General features: G+C 34.3%; 3 protein-coding genes across 3 annotated transcripts; all 3 read left to right on the forward strand.

The window, feature by feature from the left end:
• Positions 1-1314: 1314 nt before the first annotated feature.
• Positions 1315-3171, forward strand: LOC123892389. Its single transcript, XM_045942174.1, has 3 exons — positions 1315-2175; positions 2581-2730; positions 2950-3171. The coding sequence occupies exons 1-3, from the start codon at positions 1315-1317 to the stop codon at positions 3169-3171; spliced, it is 1233 nt and encodes a 410-aa protein (XP_045798130.1).
• A 1997-nt stretch (positions 3172-5168) lies between these two features.
• On the forward strand, positions 5169-16265 carry LOC123892390. Its single transcript, XM_045942175.1, has 3 exons — positions 5169-6029; positions 6435-6584; positions 16044-16265. The coding sequence occupies exons 1-3, from the start codon at positions 5169-5171 to the stop codon at positions 16263-16265; spliced, it is 1233 nt and encodes a 410-aa protein (XP_045798131.1).
• A 1999-nt stretch (positions 16266-18264) lies between these two features.
• Positions 18265-20121, forward strand: LOC123892391. The gene is made up of 3 exons (XM_045942176.1): positions 18265-19125; positions 19531-19680; positions 19900-20121. Exons 1-3 carry the CDS (start codon positions 18265-18267, stop codon positions 20119-20121), a joined length of 1233 nt encoding a protein of 410 aa, XP_045798132.1.
• Positions 20122-20153: the final 32 nt, after the last annotated feature.

Here is a 20153-nt window from a genome sequence, read left to right on the forward strand (position 1 = left end):
AAGAACCTACGTCCTCTATCATCTACTAGATCAAAGCTAGTGACTTACCTTAAAAACCAAAAATTCTAATTATAGTAGTGACATGAAATCAAATTAATCTCAACTAGAGCACCTCCAATGGTGCACTCTTCACAATTGATTAATGTATGAATAGAAATATAGTTTAGAAATTACGATATAAATATACACTTGCGTGAGTTTGGTTTTCACACATAAGAAGTGATAATGAGATCATATTTTTCAACTTCCACCGAGATATACGTTGGGTAATAGACTACAACATAGGTTGTAGAATCTTATTCTCCATCATGGAAAAGATTTTTATGCAATATAAAACTAATATTTAAAATGAATTTTATGGGAAACACATAAATTTCTCTTATGTTTTGTAGGTGTAAAAAAAATAAAGCATGGGATAATGTATACTTTTCCATAGTATCTTTTTTATTAGATTTATATGATGACATATATATTGGATAAAAGACTCCACCATAGGTTGTAAAATCTTATTCTAAACGTTTTAGAATCTTCTGTAACTAATAAAACAATCATTTTAGAACCAAGAGTCTCCCAATAACTCTGTGTAATGAAATTTGTGTTTTCCTTTCTTTTTTGCCATTTTTATTACGTTAGTTTAAGTTCGCCTGGCGTTTTCGTTTTCTTTTCTTAAAATGAATTAATAGCTATATAAATAAAATAATATAATATATTAATTAATGTTGTTTTTACATATTCTTTTTTGATAAAATAATTTGTATAAAAAATTTAGGGTGAGGAACTGGTGCTCCGATACATTATAGGGTAGATCATAGGGCTTTAAAAGAACTAATGGGGCTCGAGCAAAAAAACTGTAGTTTCAAAACATACCTATTTACCATTAGACAAAATCTCTAGAGTTGTCTTTTTCAGAAATTTAAATTATGATATACATTTTGTGAATATAAAATACTTACAAAATTTTAAATAAAATATCACTTATTTAAATATACACACACAAATTATTGAAAGGAATGATAGTATTAAATATTTATATTTTGTATATAATTTTTATTGAACAACAACATCGATATTACAATATTAATTAATATCTATAAATAGTTAAATAGTTGTTCAAGCCACGTATTATAAACCGAATACACCCTTAACCACCCAATAGAAATATAGGCATTCAATAACCAATTTTGATTCATTGGCACCAAGTCATGTCAGATTCACATATTGTTGAGCCTTTTATATTATAAAAAGAAGCAAAATCAACCTTGATTTGCACAAAAACAAAACTTCATCACCAGAACAAAGAAAAAGATCTCCGCCATGGGGTTTATAAGTAAAGGGGCAATAGTTTTTTCATCAATACTAGTGCTTTTATCAGCCACAACATGTGCAATTGATTCAGGGGATAAATTTGAAAATAAAAATATAAAATCGGCTACTTTTATTTCTGAAATGTTTGAAGTGGGTCCCGGAAAAGTCGCATATAAAAGTTTCTATGATATTGAATTTCCAAAGGGTCATGTTGGAATAAAGAGTTTTGATGCTGAACTAGTTGATGAAAAAGGAAATTCTGTACCATTATATGAAGCATATCTACATCATTTTTTTGCTATAAAATACCATGCAATAGATTGGAATATGTCAAAAATAACCCCTAAGGATCCTTTGGAAGGTAACATTTATATTAGAAATGATGGAACATGTAATACTTATATTCTGCCACATTATTGGGGTTTGGGAGGTGAAGCACGAGGAACAAAATCAAAGATTCCAGAGCCTTATGCTGTAGAGCATGGCAACCCTTCAACTATTCCATCGGGATACCAAGAAAAGTGGCTCCTAAATATCATGGTTATTGATACACGTGGAACAAAAGATAGAAAACGTTGTACTGAATGTAGGTGTAACCATTTTAATTTGCCAAAGAATTTTTATAACGTCACATCTGGCATCGATGGCAAACCATTGGGTTCCAATTATAAAGGAGGACTCTTTTGTTGCCAAGATAATTTACAGTGCAAATTGAAAAAGGGTTTCGAAGCACCTACCAGAAAGCTTGCATTGAGATACAAAATAACATGGGTTGATTGGAACCAACAACAAATTCCTGTAAGATTTTATGTACTTGATTCAACTGATCGAGTTAGAAGAAATGGTTCCCAATTTATTCATGATTGTCAGGTAAGCAAGAGATTATTTAATTATTTTGTTTGTGAGATTTTTTCTTCACAAATTTTGTTTAATTTATTTCTTACTTTTAATTATAGATAACTTTTATAATGTAATGTCCAATGTAATTTTAAAGATAAAAATGAAAAGCAAAAATGCATTCATACATCAAACATCTCATAAAGAAGTGCTCAAAACACTATCCGTGAATTGTCAGAGCAGTGGTAATAGTTTTACCCAGTGATCTCATGGGATGAAGTTTAAATTCCTTCGGAATCAGAGTTTTAAAATGATCACTAACGTCAATTAAATTAAAATTGATTTCTTTTTCAATTTTTTTTTAAATTTTAAAACTTTCTATAATTAATTCTAAAACATAATTTACAAGTACATTTTTGTTGAACTCGATGGTTACAGGTAGAGTTTACGGTTCCTCCAAATAATGGAAGAAAGAACTACCCTCCTCATATTGAGAAAGCAAACATCCCAATGGAAAAAGGTGGTTATCTCATATACGGCACAGCTCATATGCATGTTGGTGCAATTAACACAACTTTATATGGACAAGTAAGTTCATTAATTATATATAAATAATTCTATCATATTTTTATCTCAAAATATAATATTTATGATTTCGATGATATGTATGTTTCATTAAACTATGTGTGCTTGTCATGTTCCTTAACCAATAATCTTTTTTATTCTCTCTATATTATGGTAAGAATTCATTTACTTTATATCATTCTTGATCACTTCTAAATTGTGATAATATTTTGATTATTTAAGGATGGAAGGACTTTGTATACCTCAAAACCAACATATGGAAAAGGAAAGGAACCGGGAAATGAGAAAGGCTATGTTGTCGAGATGTCGGGAAGTTATCCAGAGTTAGGTTCAATCAAGATTAAAGATGGTGAAATTGTGACTGTAGAAACAAGATATAAAAGTGGCTTTCGCACTGGAGCTATGGGACATATGTATATCTATTTGGCGGACCGATTACCATAAAATACATATAGATCTAATCTGGTGTAGAAATTCTATATTTTATATGTCATCAAATGATTATAATATTGAAATAAACAAGTTATTTATAAAAAGAAAATGTCAATAATTGCAAGTTTACTCCATGAGTACGGCTTTTACTTTCTAATAACATGGTTGTGTAACACACTAGTTCAATTAGGATGCAACTTAAGACACTTTGGCATTCATTAAACTTAAAACATACACTAAGACTATTTTTTTTTTTTTTCATTTTTTGACTTCAAAAGCATTAATAATAGAGATAGAGATATAAGAGTGAGATCAAATTATATCGGTGTAACATTTGAGTTATGTTAACAAATAGAAATTTTATAAAATCCACCTTTGAATTGAGAGCTTATATTATATAGATCATTCATGTTCAATTTTAAATAAGTCTAAAAAAACATTAATTGTTTATGCATTTTTATTCAACATCGTTATTTTTAAAGAATCTCAAAAACATATTAACACGGTGGATTCTTTTGAGGATATATCTTCAAATTAATCATCACTCTCATGAGGAAACTCCCTGTATCTTATTCAGTTGTTTTGGAATGTGTGTATTGTTGGACCAAGTGAAAGCATCCCTATCTCATATCTAAAATCAACCAAATCATTGATCATATAATAATAGTTTTATATTTCGTCAAACAATGGAACAAAAGAACCTACGTCCTCTATCATCTACTAGATCAAAGCTAGTGACTTACCTTAAAAACCAAAAATTCTAATTATAGTAGTGACATGAAATCAAATTAATCTCAACTAGAGCACCTCCAATGGTGCACTCTTCACAATTGATTAATGTATGAATAGAAATATAGTTTAGAAATTACGATATAAATATACACTTGCGTGAGTTTGGTTTTCACACATAAGAAGTGATAATGAGATCATATTTTTCAACTTCCACCGAGATATACGTTGGGTAATAGACTACAACATAGGTTGTAGAATCTTATTCTCCATCATGGAAAAGATTTTTATGCAATATAAAACTAATATTTAAAATGAATTTTATGGGAAACACATAAATTTCTCTTATGTTTTGTAGGTGTAAAAAAAATAAAGCATGGGATAATGTATACTTTTCCATAGTATCTTTTTTATTAGATTTATATGATGACATATATATTGGATAAAAGACTCCACCATAGGTTGTAAAATCTTATTCTAAACGTTTTAGAATCTTCTGTAACTAATAAAACAATCATTTTAGAACCAAGAGTCTCCCAATAACTCTGTGTAATGAAATTTGTGTTTTCCTTTCTTTTTTGCCATTTTTATTACGTTAGTTTAAGTTCGCCTGGCGTTTTCGTTTTCTTTTCTTAAAATGAATTAATAGCTATATAAATAAAATAATATAATATATTAATTAATGTTGTTTTTACATATTCTTTTTTGATAAAATAATTTGTATAAAAAATTTAGGGTGAGGAACTGGTGCTCCGATACATTATAGGGTAGATCATAGGGCTTTAAAAGAACTAATGGGGCTCGAGCAAAAAAACTGTAGTTTCAAAACATACCTATTTACCATTAGACAAAATCTCTAGAGTTGTCTTTTTCAGAAATTTAAATTATGATATACATTTTGTGAATATAAAATACTTACAAAATTTTAAATAAAATATCACTTATTTAAATATACACACACAAATTATTGAAAGGAATGATAGTATTAAATATTTATATTTTGTATATAATTTTTATTGAACAACAACATCGATATTACAATATTAATTAATATCTATAAATAGTTAAATAGTTGTTCAAGCCACGTATTATAAACCGAATACACCCTTAACCACCCAATAGAAATATAGGCATTCAATAACCAATTTTGATTCATTGGCACCAAGTCATGTCAGATTCACATATTGTTGAGCCTTTTATATTATAAAAAGAAGCAAAATCAACCTTGATTTGCACAAAAACAAAACTTCATCACCAGAACAAAGAAAAAGATCTCCGCCATGGGGTTTATAAGTAAAGGGGCAATAGTTTTTTCATCAATACTAGTGCTTTTATCAGCCACAACATGTGCAATTGATTCAGGGGATAAATTTGAAAATAAAAATATAAAATCGGCTACTTTTATTTCTGAAATGTTTGAAGTGGGTCCCGGAAAAGTCGCATATAAAAGTTTCTATGATATTGAATTTCCAAAGGGTCATGTTGGAATAAAGAGTTTTGATGCTGAACTAGTTGATGAAAAAGGAAATTCTGTACCATTATATGAAGCATATCTACATCATTTTTTTGCTATAAAATACCATGCAATAGATTGGAATATGTCAAAAATAACCCCTAAGGATCCTTTGGAAGGTAACATTTATATTAGAAATGATGGAACATGTAATACTTATATTCTGCCACATTATTGGGGTTTGGGAGGTGAAGCACGAGGAACAAAATCAAAGATTCCAGATCCTTATGCTGTAGAGCATGGCAACCCTTCAACTATTCCATCGGGATACCAAGAAAAGTGGCTCCTAAATATCATGGTTATTGATACACGTGGAACAAAAGATAGAAAACGTTGTACTGAATGTAGGTGTAACCATTTTAATTTGCCAAAGAATTTTTATAACGTCACATCTGGCATCGATGGCAAACCATTGGGTTCCAATTATAAAGGAGGACTCTTTTGTTGCCAAGATAATTTACAGTGCAAATTGAAAAAGGGTTTCGAAGCACCTACCAGAAAGCTTGCATTGAGATACAAAATAACATGGGTTGATTGGAACCAACAACAAATTCCTGTAAGATTTTATGTACTTGATTCAACTGATCGAGTTAGAAGAAATGGTTCCCAATTTATTCATGATTGTCAGGTAAGCAAGAGATTATTTAATTATTTTGTTTGTGAGATTTTTTCTTCACAAATTTTGTTTAATTTATTTCTTACTTTTAATTATAGATAACTTTTATAATGTAATGTCCAATGTAATTTTAAAGATAAAAATGAAAAGCAAAAATGCATTCATACATCAAACATCTCATAAAGAAGTGCTCAAAACACTATCCGTGAATTGTCAGAGCAGTGGTAATAGTTTTACCCAGTGATCTCATGGGATGAAGTTTAAATTCCTTCGGAATCAGAGTTTTAAAATGATCACTAACGTCAATTAAATTAAAATTGATTTCTTTTTCAATTTTTTTTTAAATTTTAAAACTTTCTATAATTAATTCTAAAACATAATTTACAAGTACATTTTTGTTGAACTCGATGGTTACAGGTAGAGTTTACGGTTCCTCCAAATAATGGAAGAAAGAACTACCCTCCTCATATTGAGAAAGCAAACATCCCAATGGAAAAAGGTGGTTATCTCATATACGGCACAGCTCATATGCATGTTGGTGCAATTAACGCAACTTTATATGGACAAGTAAGTTCATTAATTATATATAAATAATTCTATCATATTTTTATCTCAAAATATAATATTTATGATTTCGATGATATGTATGTTTCATTAAACTATGTGTGCTTGTCATGTTCCTTAACCAATAATCTTTTTTATTCTCTCTATATTATGGTAAGAATTCATTTACTTTATATCATTCTTGATTGTAACGACCCGTTTTTCGTATTCGTATATTTTATTAAATGTTATTTTATTTATTAATTGGCTTTTATTATTTTAGTGAGCGGCGAATAATTATTTAGCCGAGCGTAAGTTATTAGGCGCGAGAACCATTGTTTTGGGCTTAAGGGGCGTGAGAGACCTTATGGGCTTAAGCCAATTGGATTTGGGCTTGGTTCATGACAATGAGAAGTAGTATAAGTAGCAAGTCAAACTTATGAATAGTTTCATAAGTTCATTTCCTTGAGTTTGAGTGAGTAGAAGCAAGATAGAGCAAGAGCTAGGGTTTTGGCTAAGAGAAAGCTTGAGCAAGAGAAGGCTTGGATCATCATCTTTGCTTAAGGTAAGAGATTAGAATTCATGATTCTTGAGTGACAAGGAGGGGGGAGATTGTCTATGTCTCCGTTCCCGAACTCTCCCACTCAATTTCTTTTAGACTTTGATTAAGCTTTTGTATGTGAGTATGATGTTTTTCATCATCACTTTGTATGTGTTAATCACTAGTTTGATTCCATGATGAATATGTATGTGTTTGGATCATTTTTGAAAAGTTTGAGAAAGTTACTTAAAACTCAAGTAATTGGCTTGATTTTGATTGTTAGAGGTATTTGGATGTTTGGAAGGGATGATTAATGTTCCTTGATACCATATATGTTTGGAATGGCTGTTTATATGAATTTATAACATGTTTAGATGAATTTTTGAGTTGATTTGAGGTTAAACCGCCTTAGATAACTCAAGAACAGATATTCTGTTCTGGTGTGGTTCGCTAAGCGACCAGGGGTTCGCTGTAGCGAACAGGTTCGCTGGATCTCGCCAAGTCTCGCCTTGAGCAGGTGATTCTCTGGTGATGTTCGCTGAGGCTCGCTAAGCCTTCGCTCAGCGAATAGTTCGTTGAAGCTCGCCAATGCTCGCCATGAGCAGGTGACTTCCGGGAACGTGGTTCGCCATGTCTCGCTAAGGCTTCGCTTAGCGAAGGCCTCTGTGACAGCAATTCTTGTTGATGTTTCTAAGTGTGATTAGGCACTTGTAACATGGTTTAAAAGTATCCTTACATGATTGTTGATACATGTTGATACTGTTAATGCTTATTGTTAATCGTTATATGAATGATAAACGTGTGTGCAATAAGTTGTAGCTTAAAGTGAGCAATGTATATGTTTTAGCATTAATTTGCAATGATAAGAGAATGATGTATGTTTTATGACATAAGTGTAAATGAAACCTTGTGTGAATAAAAATGAGTATGCAGATAATTATCATGTGAATAATTATGAATTGAGTGATAGGATATTGTGTTATCCTAATGTGTTAGATGTTGGAATTGTGTTTCCGCATCAGTGAATGAATAGCTTCGAGCTAGATAGCGTCATGTATTTGATGTGTTTAAAAGTAATCATGCATTCATGATTGTATGTGAACATTGGAAACTTGGGTTCCAATAACGAAAATGGATTATGTGTCCATAATGAAGCCGAGGATCGGATTAGATGAATCCATGAGTCCAGAGCTGCTATCCAACAGGATATAAAACTGTTTTGGCTTATCCAAGGGAGATAAGATGGTTCGGTAAGTTCCGACATATCCAGCATGATATAAAACTGTTCTTGGTCCACCGTTGGTGAGACATCTTGGTACCACATGCATTTAGTTATGTCTAGGGATGGCATGACAGTGAATTAATTGGCATTAGATACCTTAGGGTAAATGCGCATATATTTGATAAATGGTAAGTGACCTTAATTGGTTGAATGGTGTTGAACCTTATTAATTGGTAATTGTTTAGTGCGATGTTTTGATGTGAGTTAGAATATGTTTGATGTAGTTCGAAAGTGCAAGACCTTTCTTATGCTCGTATGATATGCGATTATATTTTCTAACTCTCTGCTTTGTGTTATTTGCTGGACCTTTGGGGGTTCAGATATTCAGGCTGAGGATTGTGCCGACGTTTAGACTGCTGTTCTAGCGTGGTGTTGAAGTACTTTTTGGTGAGGAGACTTAGCATAGATTACTCCTCTTAGTACTAGCTTTTGACTAGAGTTTGTAATTAGTGAATGCTCTGGTAATGTAACATCGAGTCGGGGTTTACGCTTGGATTTCATCGTATATCGGTGTTACCTTTTTGTTATGCTAGTTCTTGTATAAGTGACATCCTTAGGGATGAATATGGCTTATGTATATATATATGTATATATATGCATGCTTGGTTTGATTGGAATCCGCTGTTGTTTTTCATGTTAAATTTCATGATGCTCTGTGTGTATGCTTGTGTTTTAATTACCGCGTGGCACTCTGCCTTTACACTTGTTGAAAAGTTTTTAAAATTACGTTTTTAAGGGTAGTATGGGTTAGGGTGTTACAATAGTGGTATCAGAGCAGGTCGGTTCATGTGAACCAATTAGGACTTTTCTTTTCCCCGTATGAGCATGTGTAGGGAACACTGTTAGTACTTTCTAACGTCTAGTTGTGATTCGTTCAGGAATCATGGCTGCTGCGAGAACGAATGCTCAGATTGCGGAAGCTTTGGCCGCACTTACCAACATTGTGGTTAGAGATCATCAACCTGGAAGAGAGGTAGAGATGAGGTTGGAAAGGTTCATGAAGCAGAAACCGCCAACATTTACCGGAGGTTACAACCCGGATGGAGCTCACAAGTGGCTGGAGGAACTTGAAATAATTTTTGAAGCAATGGATTGTTCCAAGGAAGGGAAGACAACCCTTGGGACATATGTGTTGCGTGAGGAAGCGAACGTGTGGTGGAAGAATGCCAAGTTGAGGCTAGGACCCGGTGGTATGGCTATACCATGGGCAATGTTTAAAAGAGAATTTTTGGTTAAGTATTTTCCTGTGGATGTGAAGAATAAGAAAGTGGTGGAATTCATGGAGTTGAAACAGGGAAATATGACGGTAGCTGACTATGCCGTCAAGTTTGAGACTTTGTGTGCGTTTAGCCCGCATTACAACACTATGGAAGCGGAGAACGACAAGTGTGTGAAGTTTGAAAGTGGTCTACGTCCAGACATCAAGCATATGATTGGATTTTCGCAGATAAGGGATTTTGCGACCCTTGTGAACAAAAGTAGGATTTGTGATGAAGATGGTAGGGCCAAGGTGAACTACTACAAGGCTGCGAATGACCGAAAAGGGAAAGGACAAGAGCGCGGAAAACCTTATGATAACCGCGGTAAGGGTAATACCAGTGGTGGTAAGAAGCCGGTGAATGGAAGTTGTTACAACTGTGGAGAAAGGGGTCATATGTCTTATGATTGCCCTAAGAAAGGAGATAGGTGTAAGAATTGTGGAAAGCTGGGCCACAAGACCGAGGTGTGTAGGACAAGAGTGGTGTGTTTCAACTGTGGTGAGGAAGGCCACAAGAGTCCGACTTGTAAGAAGCCCAAGAAGGTGATGGGCAAGGTGTTTGCTTTGAGTGGAGAGGATGCTAGCCTTGAGGACAATCTCATTAGAGGTACGTGTTTCATCTATAACACTCCTTTAATTGCGATTATAGATACGGGAGCGACGCATTCTTTTATTTCTTTGGATTGTGCGAAGCGTCTTAGTATTCCTTTAACGGATATGATGGGTAGGATGGAAATAGAAACTCCTGCTAATGGTTCAGTAATTACTCGACAAGTATGTCGTAACTGCCCCGTAACCATTTTTGATAGGCACTTTGGTATGGATTTAGTGTGTATTCCACTTAGTGGTATGGATGTAATTTTTGGTATGAATTGGTTAATCTTCAACCGAATTCATATCAACTGTCGTGAGAAGGCCGTTGTTTTTCCGAAGCCGGAGGAGAACTTGCATTTGATGAACGGGAAGGAAGTATCGGAAGCGTTGAAAGAACATGCCGAGATGTTCATGATGTTTGCATCATTGAAACTCGAAGGAGGAGTTAAGATAGAAGAGTTACCAATCGTTTGTGAATTCCCAGATGTGTTTCCGGATGATATATCTGACGTGCCTCCGAAGCGAGAGGTAGAGTTTTCTATCGACCTAGTACCTGGAACTAGTCCGATATCGATGGCGCCGTATCGAATGTCAGCGTCTGAGTTGAATGAATTGAAGAAGCAACTTGAAGAGCTGCTTGAGAAGAGGTTTGTTCGACCGAGTGTTTCGCCATGGGGAGCGCCAGTATTGCTTGTGAAGAAGAAAGATGGAAGCATGAGATTATGTATAGACTATCGTCAGTTGAACAAAGTGACGATCAAGAATAAATATCCACTTCCGAGGATAGATGATTTGATGGATCAACTAGTTGGAGCTTGTGTGTTTAGTAAGATAGATTTGAGATCTGGATACCATCAGATTAGAGTGAAGACAGAAGACATACCTAAGACTGCATTTAGGACGAGGTATGGGCACTACGAGTATTCAGTTATGCCGTTTGGTGTGACCAATGCACCTGGAGTTTTCATGGAGTATATGAACCGAATTTTCCATTCATTTTTGGATAGATTCGTGGTGGTGTTCATCGACGACATTTTGATTTACTCAAAATCCGAGGAAGAGCACGAGGAGCACTTGAGAATTGTTTTGCAAGTCTTGAAGGAGAAGAAGTTGTATGCCAAGTTGTCGAAGTGTGAATTTTGGATGAAAGAGGTGAGTTTCCTAGGACATATAATTTCAAGTGGAGGAATCGCGGTAGATCCTGCGAAGGTTGACGCTGTGTCATAGTGGGGAACGCCGGAATCTGTTTCAGAGATTAGAAGTTTCCTTGGTTTGGCCGGTTATTATAGAAGATTCATCGAAGGTTTTTCGAAGTTGGCTTTACCGTTAACCAAGTTAACGAGGAAAGATCAAGCGTTTGTTTGGGATGGTGATTGTGAGAAGAGCTTCCAAGAGCTCAAGAGAAGGTTGACTACTGCACCTGTGTTGATTTTACCCGATGCCAAAGAGTCGTTCGTCGTGTATTGCGATGCTTCGAAGTTAGGACTTGGCGGAGTGCTTATGCAAGGGGGTAATGTGGTAGCATATGCTTCAAGGCAACTGAAGGTTCACGAGAGGAACTATCCAACACATGATTTGGAGTTAGCCGCAGTGGTGTTTACTTTGAAAGTGTGGAGACACTACTTGTATGGATCGAGGTTTGAAGTGTTTAGTGATCACAAGAGTCTGAAGTACTTATTCGACCAGAAGGAGTTGAATATGAGGCAACGAAGATGGCTCGAATTCTTAAAGGACTACGATTTTGAATTGAGTTATCACCCTGGAAAAGCCAATGTGGTGGCCGATGCATTAAGTAGGAAAACTTTGCATATGTCATCATTGATGGTGAAAGAGTTAGAGTTGATTGAAGAATTCCGAGACTTGAGTCTTGTGTGTGAGGTTACTTCTACAAGTGTGAAGCTTGGAATGTTGAGATTGACGAATCCTTTTCTTGAAGATATTAAAGAACGTCAGAAATCGGATAAGAGATTGATGGAGAAGATGGTACTCATCAATGAAGGTAAGGAGACCAATATCAAGATTGACGAGAGTGGAGTCATGAGATTTCACGGAAGAGTTTGTGTACCGGATGTACCCGAAATGAAGAGAATGATCATGGAAGAAGGTCACAGAAGTGGTTTGAGTATACATCCTGGAGTAACCAAGATGTATCAGGATTTGAGGAAGTTGTTTTGGTGGCCGGGAATGAAGAGGCAAATTTCTGAATTTGTTTATTCATGCTTAACTTGTCAGAAATCGAAGATCGAACATCAGAAGCCGTTTGGTTTGTTACAACCAATGTTTATACCCGAATGGAAATGGGATAGCATTGCAATGGATTTTGTGGGAGGTTTACCGAAGACCAAGAAAGGTAACGAGGTGATTTGGGTAGTGGTAGATCGTTTGACGAAGTGTGCTCACTTCATTGCTATTAGGAAAGGTACTTTGGTGCCTAAGTTGGCCGAGATTTATGTGGAGCAGATTGTGAAGCTACATGGTATTCCAACAAGTATTATTTCGGATAGAGATCCGAGATTTACTTCTAGATTTTGGGAAAGCTTGCAAGAAGCTTTAGGAACGAAGTTGAGGTTGAGTTCAGCTTATCATCCTCAGACAGATGGTCAGTCGGAGAGAACGATACAATCCTTAGAGGATTTGTTGAGGGCGTGTGTTTTGGAGCAAAACGTGAATTGGGATTCTTGTTTGCCGTTGGTAGAGTTTACATACAACAACAGTTACCATTCTAGTATCGGAATGGCACCGTTTGAGGCTTTGTATGGGAGAAGGTGTAGGACACCTCTGTGTTGGTATGAAACTGGGGAAGGTGCAATTCTTGGACCAGAGATTGTACAAGAGACAACAGAGAAGATTCGGATGATTCGTGAGAAGATGAAAGTGTCTCAGAGTCGACAGAAGAGTTATCATGATAAGAGGAGGAAGGACATTGAATTCCAAGAAGGGGATCATGTATTCTTACGGGTTAAATCGACTACTGGAGTAGGACGTGCATTGAAGTCAAGGAAGTTGACATCGAGGTTTATTGGGCCGTTTGAGATTTTGAAGCGAGTTGGGAAAGTTGCGTATAGGATTGCATTACCGCCATCATTGGCGAATTTGCACGATGTTTTTCATGTATCACAATTGCGCAAGTATGTGTCTGATCCGACACACGTGATTGAATCGGACGATGTTCAAGTGAGGGATGACTTGACCATCGAGACTGTGCCTTTGAGAATCGAAGGTAGAGAAGTGAAGAGGTTGAGAAACAAAGAGATTGCATCCGTGAAAGTCGTGTGGGGAGGACCGGCTGGTGAGAATGCGACGTGGGAGTTGGAAAGCAAGATGAGAGATTCTTATCCCGATCTATTTCTAGGTAATTTCGAGGGCGAAATTCTTTTAAGGGGGGTAGGATTGTAACGACCCGTTTTTCGTATTCGTATATTTTATTAAATGTTATTTTATTTATTAATTGGCTTTTATTATTTTAGTGAGCGGCGAATAATTATTTAGCCGAGCGTAAGTTATTAGGCGCGAGAACCATTGTTTTGGGCTTAAGGGGCGTGAGAGACCTTATGGGCTTAAGCCAATTGGATTTGGGCTTGGTTCATGACAATGAGAAGTAGTATAAGTAGCAAGTCAAACTTATGAATAGTTTCATAAGTTCATTTCCTTGAGTTTGAGTGAGTAGAAGCAAGATAGAGCAAGAGCTAGGGTTTTGGCTAAGAGAAAGCTTGAGCAAGAGAAGGCTTGGATCATCATCTTTGCTTAAGGTAAGAGATTAGAATTCATGATTCTTGAGTGACAAGGAGGGGGGAGATTGTCTATGTCTCCGTTCCCGAACTCTCCCACTCAATTTCTTTTAGACTTTGATTAAGCTTTTGTATGTGAGTATGATGTTTTTCATCATCACTTTGTATGTGTTAATCACTAGTTTGATTCCATGATGAATATGTATGTGTTTGGATCATTTTTGAAAAGTTTGAGAAAGTTACTTAAAACTCAAGTAATTGGCTTGATTTTGATTGTTAGAGGTATTTGGATGTTTGGAAGGGATGATTAATGTTCCTTGATACCATATATGTTTGGAATGGCTGTTTATATGAATTTATAACATGTTTAGATGAATTTTTGAGTTGATTTGAGGTTAAACCGCCTTAGATAACTCAAGAACAGATATTCTGTTCTGGTGTGGTTCGCTAAGCGACCAGGGGTTCGCTGTAGCGAACAGGTTCGCTGGATCTCGCCAAGTCTCGCCTTGAGCAGGTGATTCTCTGGTGATGTTCGCTGAGGCTCGCTAAGCCTTCGCTCAGCGAATAGTTCGTTGAAGCTCGCCAATGCTCGCCATGAGCAGGTGACTTCCGGGAACGTGGTTCGCCATGTCTCGCTAAGGCTTCGCTTAGCGAAGGCCTCTGTGACAGCAATTCTTGTTGATGTTTCTAAGTGTGATTAGGCACTTGTAACATGGTTTAAAAGTATCCTTACATGATTGTTGATACATGTTGATACTGTTAATGCTTATTGTTAATCGTTATATGAATGATAAACGTGTGTGCAATAAGTTGTAGCTTAAAGTGAGCAATGTATATGTTTTAGCATTAATTTGCAATGATAAGAGAATGATGTATGTTTTATGACATAAGTGTAAATGAAACCTTGTGTGAATAAAAATGAGTATGCAGATAATTATCATGTGAATAATTATGAATTGAGTGATAGGATATTGTGTTATCCTAATGTGTTAGATGTTGGAATTGTGTTTCCGCATCAGTGAATGAATAGCTTCGAGCTAGATAGCGTCATGTATTTGATGTGTTTAAAAGTAATCATGCATTCATGATTGTATGTGAACATTGGAAACTTGGGTTCCAATAACGAAAATGGATTATGTGTCCATAATGAAGCCGAGGATCGGATTAGATGAATCCATGAGTCCAGAGCTGCTATCCAACAGGATATAAAACTGTTTTGGCTTATCCAAGGGAGATAAGATGGTTCGGTAAGTTCCGACATATCCAGCATGATATAAAACTGTTCTTGGTCCACCGTTGGTGAGACATCTTGGTACCACATGCATTTAGTTATGTCTAGGGATGGCATGACAGTGAATTAATTGGCATTAGATACCTTAGGGTAAATGCGCATATATTTGATAAATGGTAAGTGACCTTAATTGGTTGAATGGTGTTGAACCTTATTAATTGGTAATTGTTTAGTGCGATGTTTTGATGTGAGTTAGAATATGTTTGATGTAGTTCGAAAGTGCAAGACCTTTCTTATGCTCGTATGATATGCGATTATGTTTTCTAACTCTCTGCTTTGTGTTATTTGCTGGACCTTTGGGGGTTCAGATATTCAGGCTGAGGATTGTGCCGACGTTTAGACTGCTGTTCTAGCGTGGTGTTGAAGTACTTTTTGGTGAGGAGACTTAGCATAGATTACTCCTCTTAGTACTAGCTTTTGACTAGAGTTTGTAATTAGTGAATGCTCTGGTAATGTAACATCGAGTCGGGGTTTACGCTTGGATTTCATCGTATATCGGTGTTACCTTTTTGTTATGCTAGTTCTTGTATAAGTGACATCCTTAGGGATGAATATGGCTTATGTATATATATATGTATATATATGCATGCTTGGTTTGATTGGAATCCGCTGTTGTTTTTCATGTTAAATTTCATGATGCTCTGTGTGTATGCTTGTGTTTTAATTACCGCGTGGCACTCTGCCTTTACACTTGTTGAAAAGTTTTTAAAATTACGTTTTTAAGGGTAGTATGGGTTAGGGTGTTACATTGATCACTTCTAAATTGTGATAATATTTTGATTATTTAAGGATGGAAGGACTTTGTATACCTCAAAACCAACATATGGAAGAGGAAAGGAACCGGGAAATGAGAAAGGCTATGTTGTCGAGATGTCGGGAAGTTATCCAGAGTTAGGTTCAATCAAGATTAAAGATGGTGAAATTGTGACTGTAGAAACAAGATATAAAAGTGGCTTTCGCACTGGAGCTATGGGACATATGTATATCTATTTGGCGGACCGATTACCATAAAATACATATAGATCTAATCTGGTGTAGAAATTCTATATTTTATATGTCATCAAATGATTATAATATTGAAATAAACAAGTTATTTATAAAAAGAAAAAGTCAATAATTGCAAGTTTACTCCATGAGTACGGCTTTTACTTTCTAATAACATGGTTGTGTAACACACTAGTTCAATTAGGATGCAACTTAAGACACTTTGGCATTCATTAAACTTAAAACATACACTAAGACTATTTTTTTTTTTTTTTTCATTTTTTGACTTCAAAAGCATTAATAATAGAGATAGAGATATAAGAGTGAGATCAAATTATATCGGTGTAACATTTGAGTTATGTTAACAAATAGAAATTTTATAAAATCCACCTTTGAATTGAGAGCTTATATTATATAGATCATTCATGTTCAATTTTAAATAAGTCTAAAAAAACATTAATTGTTTATGAATTTTTATTCAACATCGTTATTTTTAAAGAATCTCAAAAACATTTTAACACGGTGGATTCTTTTGAGGATATATCTTCAAATTAATCATCACTCTCATGAGGAAACTCCCTGTGTCTTATTCAGTTGTTTTGGAATGTGTGTATTGTTGGGCCAAGTGAAAGCATCCCTATCTCATATCTCAAATCAACCAAATCATTGATCATATAATAAAAGTTTTATATTTCGTCAAACACTGGAACAAAAGAACCTACGTCCTCTATCATCTACTAGATCAAGCCTAGTAACTTACCTTAAAAACCAAAAATTCTAATTACAGTAGCGACAGGAAATCAAATTAATCTCAACTAGAGCACCTCCAATGGTGCACTCTTCACAATTGATTAATGTATGAGTAGAAATATAGTTTAGAAATTACGAAATAAATATACACTTGCGTGAGTTTGGTTTTCACACATAAGAAGTGATAATGAGATCATATTTTTCAACTTCCACCGAGATATGCGTTGGGTAATAGACTACAACATAGGTTGTAGAATCTTATTCTCCATCATGGAAAAGATTTTTATGCAATATAAAACTAATATTTAAAATGAATTTTATGGGAAACACATAAATTTCTCTTATGTTTTGTAGGTGTAAAAAAAATGAAGCATGGGATAATGTATACTTTTCCATTGTATCTTTTTTATTAGATTTATATGATGACATATATATTGAATAAAAGACTGCACCATAGGTTGTAAAATCTTATTCTAAACGTTTTAGAATCTTTTGTAACTAATAAAGCAATCATTTTAGAACCAAGAGTCTCCCAATAACTCTGTGTAATGAAATTTGTGTTTTCCTTTCTTTTTTGCCATTTTTAATAGGTTAGTTTAAGTTCGCCTGGCGTTTTCGTTTTCTTTTCTTAAAATGAATTAATAGCTATATAAATAAAATAATATAATATATTAATTAATGTTGTTTTTACATATTCTTTTTTGATAAAATAATTTGTATAAAAAATTTAGGGTGAGGAACTGGTGCTCCGATACATTATAGGGTAGATCATAGGGCTTTAAGAGAACTAGTGGGGCTCGAGCAAAAAAACTCTAGTTTTAAAACATACCTATTTACCATTAGACCAAATCTCTAGAGTTGTCTTTTTCAGAAATTTAAATTATGATATACATTTTGTGAATATAAAATACTTACAAAACTTTAAATAAAATATCACTTATTTAAATATACACACACAAATTATTGAAAGGAATGATAGTATTAAATATTTATATTTTGTATATAATTTTTATTGATCAACAACATCGATATTACAATATTAATTAATATCTATAAATAGTTAAATAATTGTTCAAGCCACGTATTATAAACCGAATACACCCTTAACGACCCAATAGAAATATAGGCATTCAATAACCAATTTGGATTTATTGGCACCAAGTCATGTCAGATTCACATATTGTTTAGCCTTTTATATTATAAAAAGAAGCAAAATCAACCTTGATTTTCACAAAAGCAAAACTTCATCACCAAAACAAAGAAAAAGATCTCCGCCATGGGGTTTATAAGTAAAGGGGCAATAGTTTTTTCATCAATACTAGTGTTTTTATCAGCCACAACATGTGCAATTGATTCAGGGGATAAATTTGAAAATAAAAATATAAAATCGGCTACGTTTATTTCTGAAATGTTTGAAGTGGGTCCCGGAAAAGTCGTATCTAAAAGTTTCTATGATATTGAATTTCCAAAGGGTCATGTTGGAATAAAGAGTTTTGATGCTGAACTAGTTGATGAAAAAGGAAATTCTGTACCATTATATGAAGCATATCTACATCATTTTTTTGCTATAAAATACCATGTAATAGATTGGAATATGTCAAAAATAACCCCTAAGGATCCTTTGGAAGGTAACATTTATATAAGAAATGATGGAACATGTAATACTTATATTCTGCCACATTATTGGGGTTTGGGAGGTGAAGCACGAGGAACAAAATCAAAAATTCCAGATCCTTATGCTGTAGAGCATGGCAACCCTTCAACTATTCCATCAGGATACCAAGAAAAGTGGCTCCTAAATATCATGGTTATTGATACACGTGGAACAAAAGATAGAAAACGTTGTACTGAATGTAGGTGTAACCATTTTAATTTGCCAAAGAATTTTTATAACGTCACATCTGGCATCGATGGCAAACCATTGGGTTCCAATTATAAAGGAGGACTCTTTTGTTGCCAAGATAGTTTACAGTGCAAATTGAAAAAGGGTTTCGAAGCACCTACCAGAAAGCTTGCATTGAGATACAAAATAACATGGGTTGATTGGAACCAACAACAAATTCCTGTAAGATTTTATGTACTTGATTCAACTGATCGAGTTAGAAGAAATGGTTCCCAATTTATTCATGATTGTCAGGTAAGCAAGAGATTATTTAATTATTTTGTTTGTGAGATTTTTTCTTCACAATTTTTGTTTAATTTATTTCTTACTTTTAATTATAGATAACTTTTACAATGTAATGTCCAATGTAATTTTAAAGATAAAAATGAAAAGCAAAAATGCATTCATACATCAAACATCTCATAAAGAAGTGCTCAAAACACTATCCATGAATTGTCAGAGCAGTGGTAATAGTTTTACCCATTGATCTCATGGGATGAAGTTTCAATTCCTTCGGAATCAGAGTTTTAAAATGATCACTAACGGCAATTTAATTAAAATTGATTTCTTTTTCAATTTTTTTTTTAATTTTAAAACTTTCTATAATTAATTCTAAAACATAATTTACAAGTACATTTTTGTTGAACTCGATGGTTACAGGTAGAGTTTACGGTTCCTCCAAATAATGGAAGAAAGAACTCCCCTCCTCATATTGAGAAAGCAAACATCCCAATGGAAAAAGGTGGTTATCTCATATACGGCATAGCTCATATGCATGTTGGTGCAATTAACGCAACTTTATATGGACAAGTAAGTTCATTAATTATATATAAATAATTCTATCATATTTTTATCTCAAAATATAATATTTATGATTTCGATGGTATGTATGTTTCATTAAACTATGTGTGCTTGTCATGTTCCTTAACCAATAATCTTTTTTATTCTCTCTATATTATGGTAAGAATTCATTTACTTTATATCATTCTTGATCACTTCTAAATTATGATAATATTTTGATTATTTAAGGATGGAAGGACTTTGTATACCTCAAAACCAACATATGGAAAAGGAAAGGAACCGGAAAATGAGAAAGGCTATGTTGTCGAGATGTCGGGAAGCTATCCAGAGTTAGGTTCAATCAAGATTAAAGATGGTGAAATTGTGACTGTAGAAACAAGATATAAAAGTGGCTTTCGCACTGGAGCTATGGGACATATGTATATCTATTTGGCGGACCGATTACCATAAAATACATATAGATCTAATCTGGTGTAGAAATT

Source organism: Trifolium pratense, linkage group LG6 (assembly GCF_020283565.1).
Source record: "Trifolium pratense cultivar HEN17-A07 linkage group LG6, ARS_RC_1.1, whole genome shotgun sequence".
NCBI classification, from domain to species: domain Eukaryota; kingdom Viridiplantae; phylum Streptophyta; class Magnoliopsida; order Fabales; family Fabaceae; genus Trifolium; species Trifolium pratense.